Below are 21,688 nucleotides of genomic sequence, written 5' to 3'. Positions count from 1 at the left end.
AATAAGACGACATCAAACGTAAATGCATTTAAAAATAAAACCACAAAATGTCTAATGATTTAAACAAATCCTAAGGCCTTCTGCATTTGCAAGGAGTGTTTGGCCATATAATTTAAATGTGTTACCTTTAGAATCCATTCCCCTGGCATTTCACCTAGAATCTTCAACCCAAAATCCGTTTTTGTGCGGCAAATTTAGCCAATCTCTCATCGTAAGGAATCCGCAATATATACACATGTCGTTTTCTAACACTTTCTCTCCCCAAGGCAGCAGCCGTAGCCATTCAGTCTGCTAATCTAAGCTTCACATTTCACCAATGCTAATTTACTGGGTAACTGACATGCTTCTAATAATACCTCTACCTCCAGACCATTTTTATTGGTGTTCCTGTCACTGTTAACATGCCCGGTGGTGACCACAATGTACCCGAAATCATGAACTACACCAAATGCCAAATGGTCACGTTCTGACCTTAGTTCCTTTGTTATGTCTTTGTTTTAGTTGGGTCAGGGCGTGAGTTGGGGTGGGTAGTCTATGTTATTTTTTCTATGTTGTGTTTATGCGTTTGGCCTGGTATGGTTCTCAATCAGAGGCAGGTGTTCTTCGTTGTCTCTGATTGAGAATCATACTTAGGTAGCCTTTTCCCACCTGTGTTTTGTGGGTGATTGTTCTGTTTTAGGTTGTTTCCCTGACAGAACTGTGCGCTTTAATTTTCTCCATTTTGTTTGTGTTTTTTTGTGAACATTAAATATGAACAATTTCCACGCTGCGCTTTGGTTTCATTCCAACGACGATCGTTACATGCATACCACACACAGCGTACCCCTTTTACTCGATTCCCGTCTGTGTTCATGTAACTAGAGCCATCTGTATACAATAATTTTCCCTATTCCAATGCTGTCTCTTGCAAATCAGGTTTAGGTTTTAGAGTACTCTGATCTGGGTCACATCTATGCGATTCACCCTCCCCATGCATTAACGACGCAGTATTCAAAGCACCAATCTTTAAAAAATGTAGATTTTCCCCATTTAATGTTAACTTCCATTTTGTCCATCTTGCACTAGTAACACGTGATTTTGTGCTGTTCACTATGGTTGCTACTGCATGTGGAACATACACATCTACCTTTTTACCCATCGTAATGGAAGCCGTGTTATGCAACACCATTTCAGTCGCCTGTACCACCGTAAGGCATGGTGGTATTCCTTTTGCCACCGAGTCTAGCGATTTACTCCAGTACATTACTTGTCTCTCTCCACCCCCATGATTTTGCGTAACCATCATGCTACTATGTCCCTCTTGTTCATGAACAACATTTTTAAAATGTCCTTTTAAGTTTGGCAATCCCAATGCTGGCACTTAACCCAATTGCTTATTTAACTCGACAAACGCGTCCTCACATTCCTGGGGACCCTTCCCCCTTTTCCGCCAACTCTGTAAGTGGCTCAGCAATTTCAGAGAATTACAAAATAAAATGTCTAACAAAATTGAAACTCCTAAAGTTATCCTGGACGTGCGAGGAGTGTTTGGCCGTGCCAAAGAACGCGTGGTTTCTACCCAATCCCAGGTAATTTGTATCTTGCCCTCAAAAATCGAAAACCCCAAATATGTTACCTCTTGCTTTGCTAGTTGTGCTTTCACATACGATGCTATATGACCATGTTCCGCCAAATAGTCTACTAACGTGGTGAGGTCTCGCATATAAATGTCTTCGTCTTTCGACGCTAATAACAAATCATCCACGTATTGTACCAACACAGAACCTACAATAGACACCTTTTTTTAACGATTGTTTCAATGCAAAATGATACCATGTGGGACTATTTGTAAATCCCATCGGTACTCGGTAAAACGTGATCAAAACGTCTTCCATCACATAGAAACTGTAATCTCTATGAACCACTTATCGATCGAACAGAAACTATACACCGCTAGGTGAAAGTTCCATTCTTGCTAACCTCAAAACAATTAGTTGTTGCTCTTTTGAAAAATATGCAAACTCTTGTATAGCGGCATATCCTGCTAATGCAGTAGGTTCCAGTATCACCTTACACTCATTATTCCAATGTCCGATAGTCCCACATCTAAAACAGGGAGCTGTCTCCTTACGCTCTGTTTTTCACTACGTTTCTTAGTCATCTCTGCCATTGAAACTATAGTTAGTGCTTTTTTTCTATGGCCCTATTAACCCCTCGAGGTGAGGCGAGGTGAGCGGAGTCATATTCCACTCTCAAAAAACATCGTCTTGAATTAACTCTACTACCCCCGCAATTATCGTTTTGATTACAGGGTTCAAACCCGTCATCAAAGCAGAAGCGCAAATTCTATCAATACACTTCTGTTCGCAGTCCTTCTGTGTTAGTGTACGGGTGTTACACTTTCTGGGTTTATCATTATGCATTTTCTGTTGATAGAATGCTGTCATCAACACTGGTATATTGAGGTTTTGATTCTGGTTTTATGTCCTTGTGCCAAGTCATAATTGCCTCCCTGAATTCTTTATTTGATTTGAATTCACCGTCAGCAGGAAAATGTTGTCCAATTTTATCTAATTTGCTAAATTTTTCCATATTCCAGCTGAATTGGTAGAATGCGTGTGCACTTATTTTAGCGCCTCCATGGCTTTATTAAATTCCCTATCTCTATATTACAGGGATCAACGAGTCCGTTTGTCGCCATATCAATAGTTATTATTCCCTGAACACTCCCGACGGTGTTCAGGTTATTTTAGATTTCTTCATTCCCGTCTATAATACACACATTCTATTAACTATTTTCTAAGATAGCACTACACACATCCCCAGATAATAATTAATTGGTCAGGGCACTTAATACCTTGTTTTATAACCAATACCATAGTGTCTGCGAATCTATTACTGGAGAATATGGACAGGACTTTGTCTTATTCCAGTACTTCCTCAAATATCACTATTATTGATAACCCACATCATCTCTCATGCGCCCTCTCCCCATGACTTGGCACAAGGACATACAACCAGATTCAAAGCCTCAATATACCAGTGTTTTGAAGTCAGCATTCTATCAACAGAAAATGCATAAACCAACCTCTTTCACACACACTCTGCGCTCTCACGGCCACTGTTACTGGGCCTTTTGCCCTTCTTACGGGTCTATATACTGTTACACTATTGTTTTACCCTCCACAGGATTACCCTGTTCAGGACATCCCCTCTCTCTATTAGATTTTACCCTCCACAGATCTATTCTGCTCGGGACTTGCTCGCTATAAGACTTACCCTCCACAGGATCTATCCTGCTCGGGACTTACTATATACTTATATGGCTACTACAACTAGGCTCTCACCCCCTTGTAGTTTATGCAGGGAACCAACCCCGCTGGTATTTTCCCCATAGGACTTAACCTTCGCAGGTTCTAACCTGTGCGGGCTTACCTTCCGGGACTCACCCTATATTAATAGTAAATCACAGGTATTAACCCACTGGGATTTACTATGGACTTTATAGTACTAGCAGGAACCAACCTACTAGGGAGTTACCCCCTAGGACTTACCCTACAGCCTGTATGAGTTTACCTTCCGGGACTGACCATTTACTATAAAGTGACGACCGGTCGTTCCACAATGGGCCTATAGAATTAACTTTGGCTCTCCAGGTCCGTATCCCATAATTAGTTCAGCCAACGATTCTCATCTCCCTAAGATGTCAAAAAGAGTGGAAACAGATATAGGAATTAGCCTACCTTGTTAGTAGCCAGCTCTGCTCCACTGATCTGGACTCTTTGGTTTGACTACAAATCGTGTTGAACTCCTGGCAAGCTCACCATCTGTTAGGTTCTTATTTTTCAGAGTAAATAACTCACGGACACTAGAGAAGCTTTAACCAAGTTAAATTCTTCCCAAAGGTTCAGTACAGCTGTATTCAGACACCAAAACATTTCTCCATCACAGTTATATACATCCTACTTAAGACACGCCTTCTCTCCAATCCTTACATCTTATGGTTCAACAGAAAGAGGGTAACAGGATACCAAACCCTTTTTACTCCCTTAAGGGACTCAGTCCTCACCTCCGGACCTCAACCCCTCCATCAAATCCACAGATGTCCATCTGTCTCCCCTGATTCAACACGGTGCTCTGCTCCCGTCCCCAAACACGTTCCAACATACTCCACAGCTATCTGTCTTTCTACAGAGGCCCAGTCTCTTTCTCCTTTGATTCTATGCTTTTTTCCCTATCATTTATTTAATATCTCAATGTTCAAAATGCCAAATCCTACATTAGGAAGAAATGGTCTTCACACAGTTCTCAACAAGCCAGGCGACCCAAAATGCTGCATATTTGTATTTATTTATTTAACCTTTATTTAACCAGGTAGGCTAGTTGAGAACAAGTTCTCATTTGCAACTGCGACCTGGCCAAGATAAATGTACAGGTAGAGATATTGGTGTGCAAAAGAGCAGAAAAGTACATATAAACAGTATGGGGATGAGGTAGGTAAATTGGGTGGGCTATTTACCGATAGACTATGTACAGCTGCAGCGATCGGTTAGCAGCTCAGATAGCAGATGTTTGAAGTTGGTGAGGGAGAGAAGTCTCCAACTTCAGAGATTTTTGCAATTCGTTCCAGTCACAGGCAGCAGAGAACTGGAACGAAAGGCGGCCAAATTAGGTGTTGGCTTTTGGGATGATCAGTGAGATACACCTGCTGGAGCGCGTGCTACGGGTGGGTGTTGCCATCGTGACCAGTGAACTGAGATAAGGAGGAGCTTTACCTAACATGGACTTGTAGATGACCTGGAGCCAGTGGGTCTGGCGACGAATATGTAGCGAGGGCCCGCCGACTAGAGCATACAGGTCGCAGTAGTGTGTGGTATAAGGTGCTTTAGTAACAAAACGGATGGCACTGTGATAAACTGCATCCAGTTTGCTGAGTAGAGTATTGGAAGCTATTTTGTAGATGACATCGCCGAAGTCGAGGATCGGTAGGATAGTCAGTTTTACTAAGGTAAGTTTGGCGGCGTGAGTGAAGGAGGCTTTGTTGCGGAATAGAAAGCCAACTCTAGATTTGATTTTAGATTGGAGATGTTTGATATGAGTCTGGAAGGAGAGTTTACAGTCTAGCCAGACACCTAGGTACTTATAGATGTCCACATATTCTAGGTCGGAACCATCCAGGGTGGTGATGCTAGTCGGGCGTGCGGGTGCAGGCAGCGAACGGTTGAAAAGCATGAATTTGGTTTTACTAGCGTTTAAGAGCAGTTGGAGGCCACGGAAGGAGTGTTGTATGGCATTGAAGCTCGTTTGGAGGTTAGATAGCACAGTGTCCAAGGAAGGGCCGTAAGTGTACAGAATGGTGTAGTCTGCGTAGAGATGGATCAGGGAATCGCCCGCAGCAAGAGCAACATCATTGATATATACAGAGAAGAGAGTCGGCCTGAGAATTAAACCTTGTGGCACCCCCATAGAGACTGCCAGAGGACCGGACAGCATGCCGTCCGATTTGACACACTGAACTCTGTCTGCAAAGTAGTTGGTGAACCAGGCAAGGCTGTCATTAGAAAAACCGAGGCTACTGAGTCTGCCGATAAGAATATGGTGATTAACAGAGTCGAAAGCCTTGGCCAGGTCGATGAAGACGGCTGCACAGTACTGTCTTTTATCGATGGCGGTTATGATATCGTTTAGTACCTTGAGCGTGGCTGAGGTGCACCCGTGACCGGCTCGGAAACCAGATTGCACAGTGGAGAAGGTACGGTGGGATTCGAGATTGTCAGTGACCGGTTTGTTGACTTGGCTTTCGAAGACCTTAGATAGGCAGGGCAGGATGGACATAGGTCTGTAACAGTTTGGGTCCAGGGTGTCTCCCCCTTTGAAGAGGGAGATGACTGCGGCAGCTTTCCAATCCTTGGGGATCTCAGACGATATGAAAGAGAGGTTGAACAGGCTGGTAATAGGGGTTGCGACAATGGCGGCGGATAGTTTCAGAAATAGAGGGTCCAGATTGTCAAGCCCAGCTGATTTGTAAGGGTCCAGGTTTTGCAGCTCTTTCAGAACATCTGCTATCTGGATTTGGGTAAAGGAGAACCTGGAGAGGCTTGGGCGAGTAGCTGCGGGGGGGGGGGGGGGGGCGGAGCTGTTGGCCGAGGTTGGAGTAGCCAGGAGGAAGGCATGGCCAGCCGTTGAGAAATGCTTGTTGAAGTTTTCGATAATCATGGATTTGTCAGTGGTGACCGTGTTACCTAGCCTCAGTGCAGTGGGCAGCTGGGAGGAGGTGCTCTTGTTCTCCATGGACTTTACAGTGTCCCAGAACTTTTTGGAGTTAGAGCTACAGGATGCAAATTTCTGCCTGAAGAAGCTGGCCTCTGCGTGTATTGGTTCCTGACTTCCCTGAACAGTTGCATATCGCAGGGACTATTCGATGCTATTGCAGTCCGCCACAGGATGTTTTTGTGCTAGTCGAGGGCAGTCAGGTCTGGAGTGAACCAAGGGCTATATCTGTTCTTAGTTATTTTTTGAACGGAGCATGCTTATCTAAAATGATGAGGAAGTTACTTTTAAAGAATGACCAGGCACCCTCAACTGACGGGATGAGGTCAATATCCTTCCAGGATACCAGGGCCAGGTCGATTAGAAAGGCCTGCTCGCAGAAGTGTTTTGGGGAGCGTTTGACAGTGATGAGGGGTGGTCGTTTGACTGCGGATCCGTAGCGGATACAGGCAATGAGGCAGTGATCGCTAAGATTCTGGTTGAAGACAGCGGAGGTGTATTTGGAGGGCCAGTTGGTCAGGATGACGTCTATGAGGGTGCCCTTGTTTACAGATTTAGGGTTGTACCTGGTGGGTTCCTTGATGATTTGTGTGAGATTGAGGGCATCTAGCTTAGATTGTAGGACTGCCGGGGTGTTAAGCATGTCCCAGTTTAGGTCACCTAACAGAACAAACTCTGAAGCTAGATTGGGGGCGATCAATTCACAAATGGTGTCCAGGGCACAGCTGGGAGCTGAGGGGGGTCGTAGCAGGCGGCAACAGAGAGAGACTTATTTCTGGAGAGAGTAATTTTTTTAATTAGTAGTTCGAACTGTTTGGGTATGGACCTGGAAAGTATGACATTACTTTGCAGGCTAACTCCTCCCCCTTTGGCAGTTCTATCTTGACGGAAAATGTTATAGTTGGGTATGGAAATCTCAGAATATACCCTGACTGTGCTTACACTGAACGCAAGAGAAGTGACACAATTTCAGACACCGCATTGATTATATGCAACGCAGGACAAGCTAGTTAAACTAGTAAGATCAACCATTTGTAGTTAACTAGTGAATATTTTAAGATTGATTGTTTATTATAAGAAGTTTAATGCTAGCTAGCAACTTACCATGGCTCCTTGCTGTCTGCACTCACGTAACAGGTGGTCAGCCTGCCACACAGTCTCCTCGTGGATTGCAATATAAATCGCCCATAATCGGCATCCAAAAATGCAGATTACCGATTGTTATGAAAACTTAAAATCGGCCCTAATTAATCGGCCATTCCGATTAATCGGTCGACCTCTAGTTGAAACCCAAACAAAAGAGCGAGGAGTACCTCAAATAAATAACTCAAGCGCACAATGATTATCACACAGGACGAGACCCATAATAATCTGCACAATCCACAAGGGCACGAAAGCCCAAAACACACAGCATAGGTACTCACACGCACCAACGGACATAGTAACAATAATCGACCCCACCATGGTGAACAAAGGGCACATATATACAAATACAATCAGTGGGAATAGGGGCCAGGTGTGCGCAATGAAAGTTCCAGAGGGATCCATGACACTTCGCACCCAATAGGACACCCCCAGCACCTCCACCATCCCCATCCAAGCTTCCTCAACCACAAAACACAATAATGATAATAATAAATAGAAACTAAATAAAAAAATATATATACCAAGAGATATATATGTATATATATATATACACACACACACGTACAGTACATATACATAAAACATATTCACAGGACACTCAACTTCCCTCTTATCTCTTTTCCTACATCAGATATGCAGGTGACATTTCCACCTGGATGACAGCACATAATCAGCAAGACGGAGATGCTCTTCATCCGAGGGAATGCCTGCCCATTCTCAGATGTTAGATGATCGCATGTCATTTACATTCCAGCCCTTGTCAGCTCCAGATTTGTATTACTTTTCTGCTGGAATCCCTGCATTCTCAGATTACCCTCTGTTAATCTCTATACTGTAATCAATAAAGTGTTTCAAAATGCTGTACTTGTATTAACATATATGCTCCGATCATTCCTGAGAGAGAAGGGGTGTAATATCTCCAGATGGGCGTGTGGTACCCTTCCTCACACATGCCAACAAGATGTTACTTCTTGTGGGGTCTTTGCCTTGAAAGTAAGTATGAGAGTATAAGTAATGTACAATGAACCTACTGAAAGTATACTGACTAAAAGGCAAAACAGAACTGTCATTATATTATATTATAGCTGTGTCGTTGTATAGTTGCGAATTAGAATCTTAAGTGTTACATCATTTTGTTGGGGAAAACTGAAATGCCCATCAAATGTTTTCCCCAGTTTGCTGAATGTGTTCTGAAGGAGTAGTCGATTGTAGTAGTAGCAGTCACTCTCCTCCAAAACACTGGTATGTTACATCTTTAATTTAATATAATTGTAGATTTAAAAAAAAAAACCTTGAAAGATCTGTATAAATGTTATCTTTGATCCAACTTCTGACTAGATGGCCACTAAAACACATGTATTTAAATAATTATGTTACAAGAAACCTATACTATTCCCTTGTTCCCTGTTCCCTATTCGGCAGGCAAGAAAATAATAGCCCTGCCGAAATCCTCCCCACTTCTAATTTTCCTTCATTTTGAGGCTAGAGTCAAATACTTTCTGTGGCACACATCAGTCAAATACTTTCTATAGAAAAAACTTCACGTAGGCAACCGAATATAATAATTAATGTACGTGTGTTATATTAAACATGAGGAGGAAGTAAAATGTAGGCAAGCAATAAACATTTCAGAACAATTACCAGTCGAATAAGACATGGAAGACAACGCATTTTGGCAAAGATATTTATTTATAGACTAATACACTTGAAACAATAGCCAGACCGAAAACTGCAGACATTACTAGTGCATCCCCAACGACCAAACCGACACAAATAAAATGAAACGCAGCCGAACGTGATCAGAAATCTTAACGAGCAAGCAATCCGCAGCAATGAAGAATTGAGTGCGTGCGCGTTCACAAGAGGGGAGGGAGGGGGAGGGGGAGGGGGGGCTTATAGGCACAACACCGTTATTAATATTATGGAAAAATGAGTTTCACAGTCCGTCACTCACAACCCGCCAATTCAGTCATTGAGTCTGAAATAAATTCTTCGCTAACAAGTATTTCCATGTGCTTACACGATTGATATTATTGACTGTCATGTTACCTAAATTATAGCAACAGCGAGTATATGTTTAAACCGTTACTGTAGCTAAAACACCTACACGCTTCAAGGAGCCGGCAAGTTAACGTTACATACAACAACGTTGTCCAGAGTGAATAAAGATCACTTCCAGTGAAGAAGATGACAATGCAATAAACATAACTGATTACAATACAAGTCTAGAATGACAGAAAATACTAAATAATTGGTCATGTCTTATCCGATAATTTACCTCGCTTTCACTGTAAAATTGCTAGCTACGTCCAAATTCGCAGTTATGTTTATTTGAACTAATAGCACAAACTGCGAGAGCATCGAGTTAAGGAATTCAGAAGGGGTGTGGGTGGCATTGATGGAGTTCGATGCGGCATGAGTTTGTGCTATTAATACTGGGTTGCCGCTCAGTAGTGGGAATAGTCCATTCTGTCTGGACAGGCGAGCATTGAGCAACATCATTATTGACATCGTTATGTAATCCAGGAACACTTTGACAGAGCTCAGGCATATTAAATCACCCTGTAGTACGGCCCACTACAACTTCATTTTTTGAATGCAAACTGCAACCACTCTACTATGGGTTTGGGTTGTGCGCTCTCTTGGGCAGCGTTTACACAGACAGACCAATTTAGATTTTTCCCCCCCACTAATTGGTATTTTAAGCAATGACATTAGACATTATTAAATCGGATTTTTACCAGAGCTGATCTGATTGGTCAAAAGACCAATTAGTGAAAAAAAATATCAGAATTGGGCTGCCTGTGTAAACGCAGCCAGTGGCTCCCCCTCCCTGTTCTATTCAGACCGAACAAATTGCATCACACTTGTTGTTTACATTGCATAAACAGTCTCAGAATCTAATTGATCTGACTGAATTTGGTGGGAGTTCGGGGTCATGTCCGCAGCAGACTGTCGATGCGAGGTAGCTAGCACACCCTGTCTGTCGAGCACGCAGATGGATTTAGTCCACCCATCTCTGGTCTTTCATCGATGACTCGCGAATGCTAGCTAATTGTGTAGCTAATTCAATCTAATGTTAACCAATTTATCGCAAGAGAAACAAGTTAAAGTTTTATTATTTCAGCGGCAGATTAAGAATTTCGACATTCAATCGCCAAAACAAATTTCATATTAATTAAACTTTTTTTTAAAAAATTATTTACCAAAGAAGAAAGGCCCTTTCCAAAGAAACTACAACAACAACCCTCGAGCTGGGAGTTGCTTGTGCATGGGCTACAGCCTGCAAGGCGGGCTTGGAAACCCCGAGGATTCTCGGCCTCCTGGTGTTCCGAGGGAAAGAGAAGTCACCTGAAGTCAACAGATGGACAATGCTGAAGTGGACGTTTTTTGGGGGTGTTTAAGTGTAGGGTATTTTTGAGAGACAACGGGATATCAGCAGCTAGTTAACTTCGCTATCGCCTGAGCTCGAGAGACTGAAAGACCCCCCCCCCCCCACGGACCTTGCAAGCGATAGCGCTACAGGTAAACAAAGTTGTTTCGACTGACTACATACGTTAGCCAGCCTCCTCAATAACTAACTATAGATAGCCTAGCTAGCTATTAAAGTAGTGCTTTAGACAGAGTAACGTAATTATAACTACTAGTAGCCAAATTTAAGTAGTAATACTTTTTTTCCATTCCTACAATCAATATGTGGCTGTACTAGCTGGTGTTAGCTAACGTTATGTATTATAGCTAACTAGAGTACTGACTTGGTTAGTTAACTAACCAAGTCTAACTAACTTACCCACAAGTTACGGACCTGGCTGAGGTTCGTTAGGTTAACCGTGCATTGGAAACTGAAATCTCAGATCTAGTTAGTTAGCCTAACTAAGAAAATGGCAAATGCTATACACAGCAGACCACCACAGTGCCACACCATGCTGTCTGGTGTGGCACTCGCATAGTCTATGTGAGTGCCACACCAGACAGCATCCTCAGACAAAATGTAGTGGCGATAATGTCATACATTGCTTTGTCAATCTTATAATGATTAGTTTACCATAATCTCTCGTGGACAGGTGCATTTAGTTGACACAATCGAGCATCTGACGCAATAACACGATATTTTAGTTCTTGGTTTGAGAGTACCATCTAGGTAACTATATAGTTATCAAACTAACTACATAACTTGTATGCATGTTTGAGGGTGAAGAGAGGGTGAGTGGATGTTCTAGCTACATGCAGTACCAGTCAAAAGTTTGGACACCTACTCATTCGAGGGGTTTTCTTTATTATTTTTTACTATTTTCTACATTGTAGAATAATAGTGAAGATATCATAACTATGAAATAAGAAAAACCCTTGAATGAGTGTCAGTTTTTGACTGGTACTGTATGTTTTAAGATTATTTGTCTTGGATACATTTTTAGCCAGGTGGATCATAACAGATTAGAGCGTGTTTAGACAATAAAACATTAGTCAGAAGAAATTTGCCCTCAAAATTATCTTGGGCACAGGGCCACAAGAAATGGTTTGTTGAAATCTCAACGGTAAACAGGGTTGCCAGTTGTAGCTAACAATTCTAATCCAATGACCATTCAAAACCTGCCCAAAGGGGCTGATAACGAGCTAAATTGCCACATTTTATACAATAATTGTTTTCCCATTACATTATTGAGCCAGTTAAGGAATACCAACGTAACTTGTACCTACTTTAGAAGCAAAATTAGGTTTTCATCAAAGTTATAATTCTTGTGAACTGACATGACATAATATACTAATTTGAGTATATCGCAAGAGAAAAGATCATTCACCCCGTTTAAACTCACCAGGTCATTTTCCATCAATGGTTGTTGATTTAACTCGTTTCACTGCTATGATCACTGCACTGCTATGATCACTGCTATAATTAAGCAATAAGGCATGAGGGCCTTATTACCGTACCGTATCGTACCGTACCGTATGGTATGTAGCCAATATACGATGGATATGGGCTGTTCTTAAGAATGATGCAATGTGGTGTGCCTGGATACAGCCGTTAGCTGTGGTATATTGGCCATGTACCACAACCCCCCGGGGTGGCAGGTAGCCTAGTGGTTAGAGTTTTGGGCCAATAACCGAAAGGTTGCTGGATCGAATCCCCAAGCTGACAAGGTAGAAATCTGTCGCAAGGCAGATTCCCCCGGTGCTGAAGACGTGGATGTCAATTATGGCAGTCCCCCACACCATTCTGAGGGGTTGGGTCAAATGCAGAAGACACATTTCAGTTTCAACTGACCTCTTTCCCTGTTTTAAACTGGTTACCAAAACACTTATTTTTACTGCTATAATTACGTTGGTAACCAGTTGATAATAGCAATAAGGCACCTCAGGGTTTTGTGATATATGGAAAATACACCACAGCTAAGGTCTGTCTTCGGGTCTAATGGTCGTCTCGCACCGAACTGCGCATGTGCAGGCCATCAATTTAATATAATGTATCCAGGCACTCCACGTCGTGCGTAGAACAGCCCTTAGCCGTGGTATATTGGACATATACCACACCCTCCTAGGCCTTATTGCTTAAATAAGTCCCTTTTGTGCATGACTAGATAAATCCGACAGGGGAGTTTGAGTGATGAAAGTTGTACAGAAGATCTCAATCTTCGGCGCAAGAAACACCCAGATGAACTTTAAAAAAATATATAATAATGTTAGGCTATTTTCTGGCAATTGTGACAGATGTTGAGACTACAAACAGTTATAAATGTCCTATTTTGCGAGATTGACTTGTCATTTCAATAGGCATAGGCTACAGGCAAAAATCTGGGTGTATGATTGTAATTCAACTTTGCCTTGGTTTGCTTAGATGCAGGTAGCCTACAGCCCTTGATAGGCCTACATCAGTCTACAGTAACCCAGGCAAGATGTCAACTGAATGATCTATCAGCCTGCTTAGTCCAAATTAAGACTCATTTATTCAACATTAATAGTTTGGCGATTTCGATGTAAGAAATGCTTGTTTCCCAATAGCAGCCTGCTGGAATAGGCTGTGGATGGGGTTGTAATTTCAATCGCTGAATTAAATATGAATGATATGTTTGATCTGAATATGCTTGTCAACAGCAGCCAGTATTTAGATTTGATTTTTTACCTGTAGCCTATTTGGACTGTTAAGTCAATCTAATGCCTTCTAACAATTGCAGATAGAGCTTTGATAACTTCCAATTTAATTAACTAAACATGGTTGTTAATAATTGCATAATAACACAAGGCGAATGTAATATTACTCTCAAGTTATAGGCTATTTATTAAATCAGCTTGATAGCTCCAGGTAGGCTACACAAGTGGCACAAATTGATTTGCTAGGACTCGTCATGTCAACATTTTTATTGTTTCAAATGATAGCCCTGCTCACCATTTCACTCAGCAACAGCCTCACCGCCTGATAGTCAGCAGCAGCATGTCACAGTGAAATATAAATATACAGTGCCTTGCAAAAGTATTCGGCCCCCTTGAACTTTGCGACCTTTTGCCACATTTCAGGCTTCAAACATAAATATATAAAACTGTATTTTTTTGTGAAGAATCAACAACAAGTGGGACACAATCATGAAGTGGAACAACATTTATTGGATATTTCAAACTTTTTTAACAAATCAAAAACTGAAAAATTGGGCGTGCAAAATTATTCAGCCCCTTTACTTTCAGTGCAGCAAACTCTCTCCAGAAGTTCAGTGAGGATCTCTGAATGATCCAATGTTGACCTAAATGACTAATGATGATAAATACAATCCACCTGTGTGTAATCAAGTCTCCGTATAAATGCACCTGCACTGTGATAGTCTCAGAGGTCCGTTAAAAGCGCAGAGAGCATCATGAAGAACAAGGAACACACCAGGCAGGTCCGAGATACTGTTGTGAAGAAGTTTAAAGCCGGATTTGGATACAAAAATATTTCCCAAGCTTTAAACATCCCAAGGAGCACTGTGCAAGCGATAATATTGAAATGGAAGGAGTATCAGACCACTGCAAATCTACCAAGACCTGGCCGTCCCTCTAAACTTTCAGCTCATACAAGGAGAAGACTGATCAGAGATGCAGCCAAGATGACCATGATCACCCTGGATGAACTGCAGAGATCTACAGCTGAGGTGGGAGACTGTCCATAGGACAACAATCAGTCGTATATTGCACAAATCTGGCCTTTATGGAAGAGTGGCAAGAAGAAAGCCATTTCTTAAAGATATCCATAAAAAGTGTCGTTTAAAGTTTGCCACAAGCCACCTGGGAGACACACCAAACATGTGGAAGAAGGTGCTCTGGTCAGATGAAACCAAAATTGAACTTTTTGGCAACAATGCAAAACGTTATGTTTGGCGTAAAAGCAACACAGCTGAACACACCATCCCCACTGTCAAACATGGTGGTGGCAGCATCATGGTTTGGGCCTGCTTTTCTTCAGCAGGGACAGGGAAGATGGTTAAAATTGATGGGAAGATGGATGGAGCCAAATACAGGACCATTCTGGAAGAACCTGATGGAGTCTGCAAAAGACCTGAGACTGGGACGGAGATTTGTCTTCCAACAAGACAATGATCCAAAACATAAAGCAAAATCTACAATGGAATGGTTCAAAAATAAACATATCCAGGTGTTAGAATGGCCAAGTCAAAGTCCAGACCTGAATCCAATCGAGAATCTGTGGAAAGAATTGAAAACTGCTGTTCACAAATGCTCTCCATCCAACCTCACTGAGCTCGAGCTGTTTTGCAAGGAGGAATGGGGAAAAAATTCAGTCTCTCGATGTGCAAAACTGATAGAGACATACCCCAAGCGACTTACAGCTGTAATCGCAGCAAAAGGTGGCGCTACAAAGTATTAACTTAAGGGGGCTGAATAATTTTGCACGCCCAATTTTTCAGTTTTTGATTTGTGTCCCACTTGTTGTTGATTCTTCACAAAAAAAATAGTTTTGTATCTTTGTTTGAGCCTGAAATGTGGCAAAAGGTCGCAAAGTTCAAGGGGGCCGAATACTTTCGCAAGGCACTGTGTATATATAAAAATGTAAAATTATTGAGAAATGCCATGGTGTGCGCTGTGAAACTTATAAGTAGCCCAAAAACCCGTAACCTGCGACCAATACATTTTCCTAAGTACTCCAATTTTGCAGTAAAACTGCTAACATAGCAACCCTGACGGTAGAGTTAATTTTACATGGCCTGGTGCCCCGGGAGGACCAATGGAATGTTCTAAAATGAACAAACTCCGCTACCTGGGGCATCAGGCCATGTCAAATGAGCGCAATTAAATTGATGGCCTGCACATGCGCAGTTTGGTGCGAGACTACCATTAGACCCAAAGACATGTTTCTGCGCATGAGCTTAGCAAGCCAACGTCTCCATGACATCACCTACAAGTGTGATCGGGGATTCATATTCGAGAAGCAGCTTCTGCCTATCTTCATACTGTACAGTCTTTTATACCAGTGTTTTCGTCATAATACCCATAAAACCTAGCGGTCAAATGCGGAAATGGGTCCAATGGTTTTTTCAAAATACATTTTTCCCATAGGGGAGTTTAGTACTTACAACAAGGTCTTTTTCATGAACGCTTTCCCTAGCTTGATGTTTTGACAACCGTGTAGTTGCTAGACGGAAGCCACTCCTCAGTAAATGCACATGACAGCCTGCTTAGAGTTTGCCAAGATTCTCTAGTCTGATGAAACCAAGATTGTACTCTTTAACTAACACATTCTCTCTCCTCTCCGTAGACACGATGGAAGAACTGCACAGCCTGGACCCTCGGCGGCAGGAGCTGCTTGAGGCTCGCTTCACAGGAGTCGGAGTGGCCAAGGTCTGTCTCTCCATTCAATTGTGTCTGCATCCATTCTGTGTGTGTGTGACAGTGCTGCCCTGGCATCCAGTTTGCATTTTATCAATCATCAGCTGTCTCAGCAGCACTCTGTGGCAAGACACTCCACCGGTCACACACATGCACACCCACCCACCAATGGAATAGTCAGCAAGACAAGGAGCCCACACTGCTTGATGTTACCAAGGGCCAGTGTTGCTAATTAAAGTTCACTCCAACCCCAAATTAATAGGGGAGACAGACTTGTACCATATTAAGTCACACCTACTCATTGTGTTTTAATTTATTTTGTTTTATTTACTATTTTCTACATTGTAGAATAGTACTGAAGACATCCAAACTATGAAATAACACAAGGAATCATGTAGTAACCAATAAAGTGTTAAACAAATCCAAAATGTATTTGAGATTCTTCGAAGTAGCCACCCTTTGCCTTGACAGCTTTGCACACTCTTGGCATTCTCTCAACCATCTTCACCCGGAGATGATTTTCCAACAGTCTTGAAGGAGGAACCACATATGTTGAGCACTTGTTGGCTGCTTTTCCTTCACTCTGCGGTCCAACTAATCCCAAACCATCTGAATTGGGTTGAGGTCGGGTGATATCTGGAGACGAAGTCATCTGATGCAGCACCATCACTCTCCTACTTACACAGCCTGGAGGTGTGTTGTGTCATTTTTCTGTTGAAAAACAAATGATAGTCCCACTAAGCACAAACCAGATGGGATGGCATAATGCTGTGGTAGCCATGCTGGTTAAGTGTGCCGAACACACCACCACCTCCATGCTTCACAGTGGGAACCACACATGCAGAGGTCATCCATTTACCGACTCTGCGTCTCACAAAGACATGGCGGTTAAACCAAAAATCTCAAATTTGAACTCATCAGACCAAAGGACAGATTTCCACCGGTCTAATGTCCATTGCCCGTGTTTCTTGACCCAAGCAAGCCTCTTCTTATTGGTGTCCTTTAGTAGTGGTTAATTTGTAGCAATTTGACTTTGGAGGCCTGATTCACGCAGTCTCCTCTGAACAGTTGATGTTGATGTGTCTGTTAGTGAGGCTCGGTACTCTAATGAACTTATCCTCTGCAGCAGAGGTAACTCTGGGGCATCATTTCCTGTGGCGGTCCTCATGCGAGCCAGTTTCATCATAGCGCTTGATAGTTTTTGCGACTGAACTTGAAGAAGCATTCAAAGTTCTTGCAATGTCCGGCATTGATTGACCTTCATGTCTTAAAGTAATGATGGACTGTTGTTTCTCTTTGCTTATTTGAGCTGTTCTTGCCATAATATGGACTTGGACTTTTACCAAATAGGGCTATCTTCTGTATACCACCCCTACCATGTCATAACACAACTGATTGGCTCAAACACATTAAGAAGTAAAGAAATCCCACAAATTAACTTTTTAACAAGGCAAATCTGTTAATTGAAATTAATTCCAGGTGACTACCTTATGAAGCTGGTTGAGAGAATGCCTAGAGTGGGAAACACTGTCAAGGCAAAGGGTGGCTACTAAGAAGAATCTCAAATATATTTTGAATTGTTCAACACTTTTTGGTTACTACATTAATCCTGTGTTATTTCATAGTTTTGATGTCTTCACTATAATTCTACGGTGTAGAAAATAGTAAAAATTTAGAAAAATCCTTTATTGAGTAGGTGTCCAAACTTTTGGCTGGTATGTACAGTGCCTTGCGAAAGTATTCGGCCCCCTTGAACTTTGCGACCTTTTGCCACATTTCAGGCTTCAAACATAAAGATATAAAACTGTATTTTTTTTGTGAAGAATCAACAACAAGTGGGACACAATCATGAAGTGGAACGACATTTATTGGATATTTCAAACTTTTTTAACAAATCAAAAACTGAAAAATTGGGCGTGCAAAATTATTCAGCCCCCTTAAGTTAATACTTTGTAGCGACACCTTTTGCTGCGATTACAGCTGTAAGTCGCTTGGGGTATGTCTCTATCAGTTTTGCACATCGAGAGACTGACATTTTTTCCCATTCCTCCTTGCAAAACAGCTCGAGCTCAGTGAGGTTGGATGGAGAGCATTTGTGAACAGCAGTTTTCAGTTCTTTCCACAGATTCTCGATTGGATTCAGGTCTGGACTTTGACTTGGCCATTCTAACACCTGGATATGTTTATTTTTGAACCATTCCATTGTAGATTTTGCTTTATGTTTTGGATCATTGTCTTGTTGGAAGACAAATCTCCGTCCCAGTCTCAGGTCTTTTGCAGACTCCATCAGGTTTTCTTCCAGAATGGTCCTGTATTTGGCTCCATCCATCTTCCCATCAATTTTAACCATCTTCCCTGTCCCTGCTGAAGAAAAGCAGGCCCAAACCATGATGCTGCCACCACCATGTTTGACAGTGGGGATGGTGTGTTCAGCTGTGTTGCTTTTACGCCAAACATAACGTTTTGCATTGTTGCCAAAAAGTTCAATTTTGGTTTCATCTGACCAGAGCATCTTCTTCCACATGTTTGGTGTGTCTCCCAGGTGGCTTGTGGCAAACTTTTTAAACGACACTTTTTATGGATATCTTTAAGAAATGGCTTTCTTCTTGCCACTCTTCCATAAAGGCCAGATTTGTGCAATATACGACTGATTGTTGTCCTATGGACAGAGTCTCCCACCTCAGTTGTAGATCTCTGCAGTTCATCCAGAGTGATCATGGGCCTCTTGGCTGCATCTCTGATCAGTCTTCTCCTTGTATGAGCTGAAAGTTTAGAGGGACGGCCAGGTCTTGGTAGATTTGCAGTGGTCTGATACTCCTTCCATTTCAATATTATCGCTTGCACAGTGCTCCTTGGGATGTTTAAAGCTTGGGAAATCTTTTTGTATCCAAATGCGGCTTTAAACTTCTTCACAACAGTATCTCGGACCTGCCTGGTGTGTTCCTTGTTCTTCATGATGCTCTCTGCGCTTTTAACGGACCTCTGAGACTATCACAGTGCAGGTGCATTTATACGGAGACTTGATTACACACAGGTGGATTGTATTTATCATCATTAGTCATTTAGGTCGACATTGGATCATTCAGAGATCCTCACTGAACTTCTGGAGAGAGTTTGCTGCACTGAAAGTAAAGGGGCTGAATAATTTTGCACGCCCAATTTTTCAGTTTTTGATTTGTTAAAAAAGTTTGAAATATCCAATAAATGTCGTTCCACTTCATGATTGTGTCCCACTTGTTGTTGATTCTTCACAAAAAAATACAGTTTTATATCTTTGTTTGAAGCCTGAAATGTGGCAAAAGGTCGCAAAGTTCAAGGGGGCCGAATACTTTCGCAAGGCACTGTATGTATGTATGTATGTATGTATGTACAGTTGAAATAGGAAGTTTACATACACTTTGGTTGGAGTCATTAAAACTCATTTTTCCACCACTCCACAAAATTTCTTGTTCACAAACTATAGTTTTGATAAGTCGGTTTGGACAAGTAATTTTTCCAACAGTTGTTTACAGACAGATTATTTCACTTATAATTTTCTGTATCACAATTCCAGTGGGTCAGAAGTTTACATTCGCTAAGTTGACTGTGCCTTTAAACAGCTTGGAAATTCCAGAACATTATGTAATGTCTTTAGAAGCTTCTGAAAGTCTAATTGACAACATTTTGAGTGAATTGGAGGTGTACCTGTGGATGTATTTCAAGGCCAACCTTCAAACTCTGTGCCTCTTTGCTTGACATCATGGGAAAATCTAAAGAAATCAGCCAAGATCTTAGAAAAAATTGTAGACCTCCACAAGTCAAATCAAATTGTATTTGTCACATACACATGGTTAGCAGATGTTAATGCGAGTGTAGCGAAATGCTTGTGCTTCTAGTTCCGACAATGCAGTAATAACCAACAAGTAATCTAGCTAACAATTCCAAAACTACTACCTTACAGACACAAGTGTAAGGGGATAAAGAATATGTACATAAAGATATATGAATGAGTGATGGTACAGAGCGGCATAGGCAAGATACAGTAGATGGTATTGAGTGCAGTATATACATATGAGATGAGTATGTAAACAAAGTGGCATAGTTAAAGTGGCTAGTGATACATGTATTACATAAAGATGCAGTAGATTATATAGAGTACAGTATATACATATACCCTACATTATTCATCTGATATGTATGTAAACATTATATTAGGTAGCATTGTTTAAGTGGCTAGTGATATATTTTACATTTCCCATCAATTCCCATTATTAAAGTGGCTGGAGTTGAGTCAGTGTGTTGGCAGCAGCCACTCAATGTTAGTGGTGGCTGTTTAACAGTCTGATGGCCTTGAGATAGAAGCTGTTTTTCAGTCTCTCGGTCCCAGCTTTGATGCACCTGTACTGACCTCGCCTTCTGGAAGATAGTGGGGTGAACAGGCAGTGGCTCGGGTGGTTGTTGTCCTTGATGATCTTTATGGCCTTCCTGTGACATCGGGTGGTGTAGGTGTCCTGGAGGGCAGGTAGTTTGCCCCCGGTGATGCGTTGTGCAGACCTCACTACCCTCTGGAGAGCCTTGCGGTTGTGGGCGGAGCAGTTGCCGTACCAGGTGGTGAAACAGCCCGACAGGATGCTCTCGATTGTGCATCTGTAGAAGTTTGAGTTCTTTTGGTGACAAGCCGAATTTCTTCAGCCTCCTGAGGTTGAAGAGGCGCTGCTGCGCCTTCTTCACAATGCTGTCTGTGTGGGTGGACCAATTCAGTTTGTCTGTGATGTGTACGCCGAGGAACTTAACTTACCACCCTCTCCACTACTGTTCCATCGATGTGGATAGGGGGGTGTTCCCTCTTCTGTTTCCTGAAGTCCACAATCATCTCCTTAGTTTTGTTAACGTTGAGTGTGAGGTTATTTTCCTGACACCACACTCCGAGGGCCCTCACCTCCTCCCTGTAGGCCGTCTCGTCGTTGTTGGTAATCAAGCCTACCACTGTTGTGTCGTCCACAAACTTGATGATTGAGTTGGAGGCGTGCGTGGCCACGCAGTCGTGGGTGAACAGGGAGTACAGGAGAGGGCTCAGAACGCACCCTTGTGGGGCCCCAGTGTTGAGGATCAGCGGGGTGGAGATGTTGTATCCTACCCTCACCACCTGGGGGCGGCCCGTCAGGAAGTCCAGTACCCAGTTGCACAGGGCGGGGTCGAGACCCAGGGTCTCGAGCTTGATGACGAGCTTGGAGGGCACTATGGTGTTAAATGCCGAGATGTAGTCGATGAACAGCATTCTCACATAGGTATTCCTCTTGTCCAGATGGGTTAGGGCAGTGTGGTTGAGATTGCATCGTCTGTGGACCTATTTGGGCGGTAAGCAAATTGGAGTGGGTCTAGGGTGTCAGGTAGGGTGGAGGTGATATGGCCCTTGAATAGTCTCTCAAAGCACTTCATGATGACGGAAGTGAGTGCTACGGGGCGGTAGTCGTTTAGCTCAGTTACCTTAGCTTTCTTGGGAACA

At 42.4% G+C, this 21,688-nt stretch overlaps 1 protein-coding gene across 5 annotated transcripts in view; it reads left to right on the top strand.

Annotated features, from left to right (window-relative positions):
* The first annotated feature begins 1,273 nt into the window (after positions 1-1,273).
* LOC110491674 (serine/threonine-protein kinase tousled-like 2) overlaps positions 1,274-21,688 on the top strand; it is a 39,420-nt gene continuing 19,005 nt past the window's right edge. The window contains exons 1-3 of one of the 5 annotated variants that reach the window (XM_036946564.1): positions 1,274-1,568; positions 8,027-8,388; positions 16,133-16,215. In XM_036946564.1, coding sequence (XP_036802459.1) covers positions 8,319-8,388; positions 16,133-16,215 — 153 coding nt within the window. In that variant the 5' untranslated portion in view covers positions 1,274-1,568; positions 8,027-8,318. Of the gene's footprint in view, positions 1,569-8,026; positions 8,389-10,214; positions 10,921-16,132; positions 16,216-21,688 lie in introns of those variants that run through there. The other 4 variants (XM_036946567.1, XM_021565296.2, XM_021565297.2 and 1 more) reach the window with 4 other exon arrangements.

The sequence above is a fragment of the Oncorhynchus mykiss genome, chromosome 16, assembly GCF_013265735.2.
Source record: "Oncorhynchus mykiss isolate Arlee chromosome 16, USDA_OmykA_1.1, whole genome shotgun sequence".
Taxonomy (NCBI): Eukaryota; Metazoa; Chordata; class Actinopteri; order Salmoniformes; family Salmonidae; genus Oncorhynchus; species Oncorhynchus mykiss.
This window is presented reverse-complemented; position numbering and strand designations above follow the sequence as displayed.